General features: G+C 30.3%; 1 protein-coding gene across 1 annotated transcript in view; it reads right to left on the reverse strand.

Annotated features, from left to right (window-relative positions):
* LOC127738472 (uncharacterized) overlaps positions 1-6953 on the reverse strand; it is a 30456-nt gene extending 23503 nt beyond the window's left edge. The window contains exons 1-8 of the mRNA XM_052249735.1: positions 6908-6953; positions 6087-6140; positions 5371-5496; positions 5023-5148; positions 4035-4124; positions 3054-3182; positions 1423-1539; positions 659-787 (exon numbers count right to left, since the gene is read on the reverse strand). Coding sequence (XP_052105695.1) covers positions 659-787; positions 1423-1539; positions 3054-3182; positions 4035-4124; positions 5023-5148; positions 5371-5496; positions 6087-6140; positions 6908-6953 — 817 coding nt within the window. The remainder of the gene's footprint in view (positions 1-658; positions 788-1422; positions 1540-3053; positions 3183-4034; positions 4125-5022; positions 5149-5370; positions 5497-6086; positions 6141-6907) is intronic.
* Positions 6954-11017: the final 4064 nt, after the last annotated feature.

Raw genomic sequence — 11017 nt, forward strand, 5'->3', positions numbered from 1 at the left:
TGTTTGTACAGTTCAATTGCTTTTTTTATGATTGTTTCTGGATCTATCAATAGTTGACCAGAAGCAGACTACCCTTTCTAGGGCAGATGCACTCGGTACTTGGAAAGATTCGAATTGTTCAATCTACTGTTATACAATCCTTTATAGCTTGCTGTTCGGTGTGAGTCAATGCTCCGTGTTGAAGGCCGTACATTGACCTTTAATGGTTTACTTTTATAAATTGTAACTTGGAATAAGAGTTGTCTCATTGGCACTCGTACCACATCTTCCTATATCTATTTTCTTCGGTGAAGTAATTTGTGGACTGTTTTTCGTTTTATTTGTTATTCCTTAAGGCTGGGCGATGTGGTTTTTTGGGGAGGGGTTTCTTTTGGTCTTCTTAGACTTATTGCATATCATTGTGACTTTATTATTTCCTACATGTTCTCCCAAGTACTCATAATGAAACTTTAAACATAACAAAATATAGATTTTGTCTTCAGATATCGTTTTCTATGTAAATACCTTCACTGCAGATATAGAACAGATGATGTATTCTAAAACTTATGATTCATTATTAGAATTGAGTGTATTTTTACTTTCTATCCAAAGTAAATATTAAACTTTTTGAAAACATTGAGATTTATAATTTTTCTTTATATATCGTTAACGAATATACCTCCAACGTATTTATAGAACAGATTTTGGCTTCTAAGTCGTCCAAAACAGCCACCTACACTATGATACTGATCATAGCAATTACTCCATAGTCTGTAGAACCGACTGCTGCTACATTTCAGTTGGTATGCTGTAATTAGATATTATCTTTTTCTTATGTATTACTTTGATGAATGCTTAAACAAGTCTATATAATGTAAAAAAAACTTCTTTTCTATTTTTTTTAAATAATTTCCTTCTTTATCTGAACACAAGAACTGAAACACAAAACACAAAATAAAATCTTTGATTGTAGTCCTAAAAATATTGTATTCAATTGAGACTTTGTGAAAATGTCGTGACCGAAATTATAACCATGTTTCCAATGGAGCAACACAAAAATTACTTTATGTTGAAATGATTTATCATTGATATGGTCATAATTTTGAATAATTTTACAAAACTTAGAATGTTTTCGAAATACTACATAGTTTCTACCCCAAGAACAGATTACCTTATCTGTATTTGGCAAAACATTTCGGAATTTGGGGTCCTCAATGTTCTTCAACTTCGTACTTATTTGGCCATTTTCATTTTTCAATCATGCGTTATTTATGACTTTTGCCTACAACATTTTAATCCTGGTATCTATGATGAGTTTATTTATATAGTTCAGCAATACTCTTATGACTTTATACAAATAAACTGTTTACTAATTCGGTTTATATTTCGATATTTTTTTTTTCATTTTCTATTGAGGAATGGATATTTTTAGTAACAACTTACAAATTCCATGATACAAAAATCTATTATGTGTTATTTTAAATCCATGATGGCTCCTGTAATAACCATAGCTATATTTCCCTAGACTGTATCCACCAAAAACGCCACCATATGAGCTACCTGTAAATATTTATAAACATAAATCAATTTGTCATGTAAAATTAAAAACAAATCAGTTAAAATTGTAATTTAACATACACACAATTGTAACAGTGAACATAAGACTTTTAGATTGGTTGCATCCGAGGCGATTCCTTGAATTTACCTTCGTGAGTAAAGCAAAACAAAAAGTTTCAAAGCCAAGGTAGTTTAAATACTTGAAAACGTATGAGACAATATCGAAAATTATATTTTGTGCCTTTACGGTTATTTTGAAATATATTTCCAGTTAATTGGTTTATAAAGTTGTTTGTGTTGTTATTGCTAGTTTTTTAATGTTCTACTAAAGCAATATGTTATTTGTTATGCCTTTGTGTTCATCGGTAACGGTTTTGTTTACCATGAAAACGTTTTTTTGAGTTTAAAAATATTAACATTCGGATTTACGGTTTGGTCTTTAAATTGGTAGAAATTTATTTCGAGTTATGCAAAAAACATAAACTTATTCATTCTTGTTTTATGGCCTATCATATGTTTGTACTGTCCAATTGCTTTTTATATAATTGTTACTGCATCTATCAATAGTTGGCCAGAAGCAGACTACCCTTTTCAGGGCAGATGCACTCGGTACTTGGAGTGATTCGAATTGTTCAATCTAAACTTTTCTACGGTGAAGTAATTTGTGGACTGTTTTACGTTTTATTTGTTATTCATCTAAGGCTGGGCGATGTGGATTTTTGGCAAGGGGTTTCGTTTGGTCTTCATAGACTTATGGCATTTCATTGTGACTTTATTTATTCCTACATGTTTTACAGGTTATAACGTTTGTCATTAGTTGCGCAGAAACAGATTATCCTTTCGGAGAAGGTACGTTCAAAATTGGTATTTGGAAAGGTCAGAATTGTTCATTCTACATAATTATATTGCTTAATTAACCACTTAATCTTTTTTAAATGTTTTAGCCCTCAACTGTTAAGTCTCGATCAGCAGAACAATTAAAAATAAGATAACAAAAATACCGAACGCCAAAGAAAATTCAAAACGGAACGTCGCTTATCAAATGGCAAAATCAATAGCCCAATTACATCAAACGAATGGAAAACAACTGTCATATTATTGACTTGGTACAGGCATTGGGTAAAAGGTACATGTACAAAATCGCACGAACAGGAAATGAAAAGTATTTAACTCTTCTATACCGTCTATAAGTATGAGCAGAGTAATGATATACCACTGTGCATTAGAAATATTGTTTACAGAAACTGAAAAAGCACAAAGTAGTTAACCTATTGAAAAGTCCTACAGTCTACAACCGCCAGCTGTTCTTCTGAGTAGGTTTTAGACAGTAACGTCATAAACATTAGATGGAGACACAGTCATGTACAATGCCAAAAATAAATGTGCATGGAATAACAATGCAAGTAAGAAATAAAAGAAACATTTACTTTAAGTTTCAAACAGTAAATTAAAAACTAATGTAAATAGTCAATTAGATTATTCGATATGTTATTTGAAAACAAGTCAAAATTTAATACCTTTATGATAAATTCCAAACAGATGTCTTTTCCTCAGATATCCAAAGCAAGTACTTCTACTATGGTATCTTGTGTAACAGCTCCTCCAACTTCTGTAGAAACGCCTCCTTGAACATCTCAATTTGTACCCTGAATTAATACAATTTTCGATGCAAAATTTGTATCAGAAAAATTCATTCGCTTTTTTGTTATAGCAAAATATATGCAAAAAAGACAAAACAATTAAGTCTTTCTATACTTTATAAAACTTGGTACATTATATAGGTTGGTATATAATTGCAAATATAAAGTAAACATTTTGTATAAAAAGCGGCAAATTATTTTTACATAAAAAAATTGATCAAGTTGGTTTAAACAACTGTTTCTCCAAGCAAATCAAATATGTTGTCAATCAAAAAACAAAGAATTTTGATAATATAAATGTAAGAGAACTTTGTTTAAATCAGGGTGGTTTTTTTTTTATATAAAGTATGGTTTAGCCGTCCGTTATACAAGATATTTATATCTATATATATCATTTTTTATAAGGTAGCTTTACGTTAAAGGCGAACATATAGTATCAATATTTTCAAAACAACTTCAATCATTTTGCTGAAAACAATAAGTGGTGAAAACATTAGTCTTAACAACGTTTTAAAGTGTATTGACAATGGCAACAATGTCTCCCCTTGCCTCCTTCAATTTTTCCGTTGTTTATCTTTCTATACTGTTACTTTTGGTGTCGTTTAGCGATTAGTCATACAGATGATGGTCTTGAACGAATGCTTATTCTATAACTATGAAGAATGATAGAAACCGGTAACAATGTAAGAAAACTTTTAAGTAGTAGATGTGTTATGCCTGCCAATGAGACAACAATTTACCAGAGACAGTGACTAGTTTTTTTCAAAAGATATGAGAAGTTTCTGGCTATTCTTACATTATAAATCTAACTAACACGTTTCATCGTGAAAATGTTCATAAAATTCATTGAATACCTACCATGACCGCCGTAGAAAAATCTGTTGTGGCTGAGTTTGAATCCATGGTATTTTTTATAATAACTAAGATAATCTCCTCCATATCCATGACCTTTGAATCATGAAAATAAGTAAGTTGGATTAATATATGTCCTCGGTTAAGTCGAGAGAGAAAAATTAAGATTTGGAACGTAAAAAATGAAAATACGTCATAGAAAGAAAATACATTGAATATTCAATAGTGTCTCCTCTCTTCACTTTTAACTGTATAAATAAAGAATTCAGTTTCCAATATTATTTTTAGTTGCAGTGACAACTACAGTATCTTATAACTAAATGAAAAATGATTCCAGGTGGACTTTTACATTTAATCGGCAAAAGCAGATTATTTATAGGTTTCATAACGAGTGAGAATTGGATCTCACAAGTTGTTAAACCTATTTCTCTATGGTCAACACTCTCGTTGTGTTAAATTAAAAATTCCGCGAATAGTTTATCTAGTCTTTTGCACATACAAGTATGACATCATATGTCCTGTTCCGGTGTCAAACTTTAACATCGGACATCACTTAAAACTTTTCGTACGCTTCATGATGTGTTAAAATTTGACAAAAAGAAGATTTTCAGGTGAAAAGTGTGAGTATTTTGTATATTATTGAAGAAATCAAATATGTCGTTGCCATAGACGAAATGTACATCGTCTTAACCTTTGAATGTCATCAGTGACCTAACGAATAGCCAATGGAAATGTGGTAATATCGTATCATAATGCTGTATAGGCCAATCAAAATAACGCAGATTTTTGTATGATTTGTATTGTGCAGTGTGATACGAGAAATATCTCTTCATGCTAGAAATAGATAACAGGCAGCATGTCAATTGTTTTGTTTGTTTTCGGACAGTTTTTAAAAACAAAAGTACTTAGTAGTTCATTTCGAAGTTTGACAACTACAATTTTATGTATAAAGGTTAACAATATATTTGATATTGTATGTTTATTGTTAAGTTACCTTTATAAGTTCTAAAGAGATGTCGTTTTCTAAATACTCCAAAACAACGATTTCTGCTATGGTATTTGCCATAACAACGTCTCCACAGTCGGTAAAAACGGCTCTTTCCACATCTCAGTTTGTACCCTGATATGAAATGAAATGGTTTTGGCTCTAGAGTTCACAGATTTTTAAACTTTTTTAATGTTTTTGTCTCGATTTATTCGAATTATATTTGTTTCATCAAGATATTTGTGTTTACCGTTTTATCTTTTGAGACCAAATGTGTTTAATTAAAATAACACAACAACTGACAATCATGAGAGAATGTGCGCTGGCTTGTAGTGTAGTATATCTACAGTAAATTACCTAGTCCATGGTAAGAAAATCTGCGATGGCTTATCTTGAATCCATGGTACTTTTTGTAGAATGACAATCCATGATAACCATGATGGCTCGACTGTCGGATTACGACGCTTTTGTAAATAGGATATCCTAAATAAAAACAAACAGAAATAAATCAAGTCATTTGTACATTTTTGAAAATGAATATTAATGTCTTTTCTGAATTCGCAAATGAATTTCATAATTGATCATAATAATCAACATTTGTCTATAATATTCATTTACTTAAGGAATGACTGTAATATTTTTTCTGTCTATGAAGAAATAACATCAAAAATGTGGTGCACACTGAATTACCCGCGTAGCGGGTTATTTTAAAGTGTGCACCACATTTTTTATGTTATTTCGAATAGACAGAAAAATATTACAGTCATTTCTTATAATTTAATTCTAAATTCCATTTTAAACCGGAGTAAACCATGAAAAAACGTTGATGACGTCACGGTCACATGACAAAATTATGTCTATGAGCTGATAAACAAAACACGTCAGCCAATCAGAAGACGCGTTACATCCAAAATTAAATTAATATAATATAATGAGAAAAATTATTTATTACATATAAGGAATTATATAATAATTTGAAAAAAATAAAGCGAAAAAGAGTTTTGATAGTCAGTTTCAATTATCTTTAGGATTTCCCTATTGTTTTACTTGGCATATGCAATCATCATACTCACTGTTATATACTTTAGGACCATAACTTCCATAACTACTGTACCCGGATGTGGAAACTGGTGAAAAATATAATAGTGTATTTATACTGAATGTGGACAATATGTGTAAAACTGTATTTAAATTTAAGGAACTAATCACTAGGCATAAGGTTTTAACATTCGTCATAAAAAGAAATTGTGTTATGTGGCCACTTAGTGCATGCATTTTATTCCAGATGCGTGATTTCACTTTCAGTTTTCATAGATATTCGAATTACTTAGCTAATGTTTCAGTATTGTTGTATTTTTCATAAATGTTTTACTTAGCTTATGTTTCAGTATTGTATTTTTTTACTCGCATACAATGGTAATTGTAATTGTATGCTAAATCATTTGATCAGAAGGTTGAAGGTGTGTGTAAGGGGTTGGTATAAATGGGTATTTTAAGCAATTAAGACACTCTTATTGTTCATTTTGCATTTGAACTCCACCCGAGTTGTGTTGGTACCTTCGATTTCTCTAACCTATGTATATTCACTTTCAATTGGTGGTAAATTGATCATTATTCCATTCACAATAAAACGTAAAACTTGTGTCTAATCCGTTCGTTTAGTTTCTGAACAATAGAATATTTCTAAACTAATGAAACATATATATATTAAAAGATATCTTTTCAAAGATGAGCTTGATTCTGTGAATTCTTAGAGAAAATATTATATTTATATATTTGAATAAGAGATGCAGTATCAATGTTAATCATATGTTTCCAAAAAAAAAGTTAACGAACATTTTAAAATTATTAATTTCAGTGACATACAATTATTGTGAAATATTAAATGTACTACCTGCCGCAACCACTACTAAGAGGAGTATACATATCCCTCGAGCCATGTTGAAGGATATGATGTCAGGACTATAGTGCTCGGTTTATATAGTAACTGGTATCAACCATATGTTACCATAAAGTATGTATTGTTACTGTAATACGGTTTTGTTGTCTTTTCTTACACAACAATGGTATGTAATCTACGGTAAATATTTTGATGTAATGGAATTAACAATCTTTTTCCCACTTCATTAGTAAATTTGATATTTCCTGTTAAAACTGCAGAAAATGAAACCCTTGAAAAAGCCAATACATTTTGCAATCGACCAATAACATTAACTAGTGTTTCATTCATCATTTTGTAAGGCATTCGTGATGTTGTTATATGATAATAACACTATAGTTTCTTTTTATTATATTAAACATTCTAAAGGATATAACATTTTAACTTTTCGGTCTCCAATATCATATTAAGCTGGATTTATTTGTTTTGTGGTCTTGCATTTTCTTATAAAGCGTAGATTTTTGTGGGATGGATTTGGTTACTACTCTGTGGTGTCTTATATATTTAATCTTGCTTTTCCTATATTACCTCTATTAGAAAAAAAATTACCATGACATATTATTCACTTCAGAAGGCGAGCTAATGTCCACATGTAATTAGTGTATGCTAAAAGTTTCATTACACTGATTCAGAATTTTTAAACAATATTGTTCCTACATTCAATCTATTTCCCTCATACAAAAATTACACAATCAATTTTACAATATATCTTTGGGATGAAAATCATAGGATGAAATGTATTTATCAAAGAAAAATCTATGGAAAAAATAGATATATGTGATGTATAATTGAATTTATAAATTTTAACTAATTACAATAAAAGAACAGAGTTCCAATGTCCCCCGCGTTGCACATATTTTATCTATCCAAGGTACAAGGGCATTAACTAAAAAAAGCATTTTTTGTTTGTTCTATAAGACTTTTTTTTTAATATCTTAGAGAAATGAAGGCTTCAGAGCAAATGCAATGTGATTTCCATTATAATTAATATTTCCAAAGGGCATAAATCGTCAAAAATATTTGATCAGAACTTATTTTCAAAAGTGTCAAAGACATTGCTGATATAAACCTATGATATGAGTTTCATAAAATTCTGGCAAGAATTGAACTTATGAGAGCGCTAACAATGCAATTGTTCGTGTAATCAATATTTCCAAGGGGCATAACTCTCTTAAAAATAATTGATCGGCACTGATTTTCGAACTCGTCAAAGACATTGATGATATAAACCTATGGTATTAATTTCATAAAAATCTGGCAAGAATTGTACATATAAGGGCACCCATAAGGCAATTTTCCATATAATTAATATTTCCAAGGAGCATAACTCTTTTAGAATTTTTTTGAACGGCACTGATTTTCGAACTCATTGCTGATATAAACCTATGATTTTAGTTTCAGAAATTCTGGCTAGAATTGTACACATGAGGGCGCTAACAATGCAATTTTCCATATAATTAATGATTCCAAGGGCATAATTCTTTAAAAAGTAATTGATCGGCACTGATTTTCGAACTCGTCCAAGACATTGCTGATATAAACCTATGATATAAGTTTCATAAAAATCTGGCAAGAATTGAACAAATGAGAGCGCTAACAATGCAATTTTCCTTATAATTAATGTTTCCAAGGGGCATAACTCTTTTAAAAATAATTGATCAGGACTGATTTTCGAACTCGTCCAAGACATTGCTGATATAAACCTATGATATAAGTTTCATAAAAATCTGGCAAGAACTGTACACGTGAGAGCGCTAACAAGACAGGACGGATGGACGGACGGACGATATTTCTATGTCAAAAGGAAGTTGACTTTAAAGATAAACATATGCATTTAGCCTTGCAAACATTTGGTCTCGATCATACCTGATGACTCATGTTCATGAAAATCTTGGTGTAAAATCTAACGTTGATATGTCAAGAGATAACAGATGGAAAATGAGGGATATGAGGGGTAAATCTATACTCGTAGGTAAATAATCAAATAATAAAACCAATGACCCACAAAACATTACACAAAAAGGTTCAAATTATAAATTAGGCAACGCAATTCTTTTGGATAGTAAGTTGGTTATTTTCTTTTTCTTTTTAGAATTATTAAAAAAAAATAATCCTATTCATTCATTAAATTTTCTGTGTCTTATCAATCTATTTGATGCAATAAAAAAATGTTCTTAGATGTGGAAAAACATTTCTAGTATAGTGTCTTGAATTCATTATCTAATCTTAACATTACCTTAGATATTTTTGATTTCGTGTTTAATCGTTTATTTTTCATGTCACCTTTGACTTTCCTGTCGTCCTTAATATGCATCAAATATTTGCTACTGGACAGAAAGCAATTATAATCAATCAATCAATCTACTTTCCTTATCTGAGGAAGGTTTTATAAATAGCATCACGTTTGTTTGTGATTTTATTAGATTGCTTGTGCGATAGCAATTTTGTCTAGAATAATGGTCATGTACTTTGACCTTGACACTAATTGAATGATTCATGGGATTCAAATTTACACTGTATGACGCATTGAAAAAACTAGATACTTTAGGGGAAGGGTTTCTAGCATCACTTACGAGAAATACACTTTCGAATGCGAATACTTTGTATCAAATTAGTTTCGATAACTTGCAATTGTAAATGTGCCTTCAAACACAAGCCGTCAATATCAGCAAATAAAGCTGTACCTTAACGATTAATTCACAAATATAGATTTCATACTTTGTATGCACACAATTTGATTACTTCTTAGTAGATACACAATCAGTGTTACATTAAATTATAAAACTTTACCAGTTTTTTTTTTTGCTATAGCTTCCACCCGATTTATAATAAGTTTTCTTACAGAAAAATAACTGTTCTGGTATTTTTGTATAAACGATTCTATATATAGAAATAAGGAGATGCGGTATGACTGTCAATGCGACAACTATATATATCCACCGAAGTTCAAATGAAGTGGATGTAAGCAATTATAGACAATCGCACGGCCTTCAACAATGCGAAAAACCCATACCGTATAGTCGGCTATAAAAGTTCCCGACACGAAAAATATGAAACAATTCAATTGAGAAAACAACCGGCCTAATTTATAACAAAACAATTTATGAAAAACAAATATGACAGACATGAACCAACGACAACCACTGAACTACAGGCTCCTGACTTGGAACAGGCACATAAAAAATATGATTGTATTTTTCATTTTTTAAATCATTATTAAAACCTTGTAATCTTTTCATGTAAAAATAAACATCAAAATATTTTCCTTACAATCAGAAAAACTAAGAATTTGAAGAATATATTGACACGTAATTGAATTATAAAACTACAGACAGGACAATCAATTAATACTCATTCTCTGTAACCACTTAAACTTTTTCGGCACACATAGTCACCGATCTTTCTGAAAATTGGCTGATATGTATATCCTATTAGCCTAGTCAGAAAAATAATGCCAACCGATATATATATTGGTTAGTTACCATGGTAACAGCGGAGAAAGTTGGGAATTTTGAGATAAATACAATATTTGGTGTAGTGCTGTGAAATTATGCGGCTACATCTATTAAAAAGAGACACAAAAACAATTAATTTCAGCCTTGTTTTTATCAAAAATCAAAAAAAGTTATGGGGAATCTACCTAGAAACATCTGAAATTAATTTCTAAAAAATGGTCATTGTGCAATATTCCTCACAATACGAATTATCTCCCTTTGACGGGTTACACTAATGACTGGACCAAAACGAAAATGCTAATAACTTTTTTTATTTCTTAAACATTTTGTCAAATTTGAATTGCTATAAATTAAGTCCATTTAATACATAAATATAAGAAAAAATATAGAAAACTTTTAAATCTTCATAAAACGTGACCTGACCAACGCTGACAATGACAGGACCAAATGAAAATGTTCATTACTTTTTTATTTCTTAAAGGATTTATGTTAAATTTGAAATATAATAAAATTTGATCATCTAATATATAACTATATGAAAAAATATACAAAAAAATATACAAAACTTCCGAAAAATTCCGAAAACGTGACCCTTCTAACGTTAACAATG

The sequence above is a fragment of the Mytilus californianus genome, unplaced genomic scaffold, assembly GCF_021869535.1.
Source record: "Mytilus californianus isolate M0D057914Y unplaced genomic scaffold, xbMytCali1.0.p SCAF_4, whole genome shotgun sequence".
In the NCBI taxonomy this organism is placed as follows: domain Eukaryota; kingdom Metazoa; phylum Mollusca; class Bivalvia; order Mytilida; family Mytilidae; genus Mytilus; species Mytilus californianus.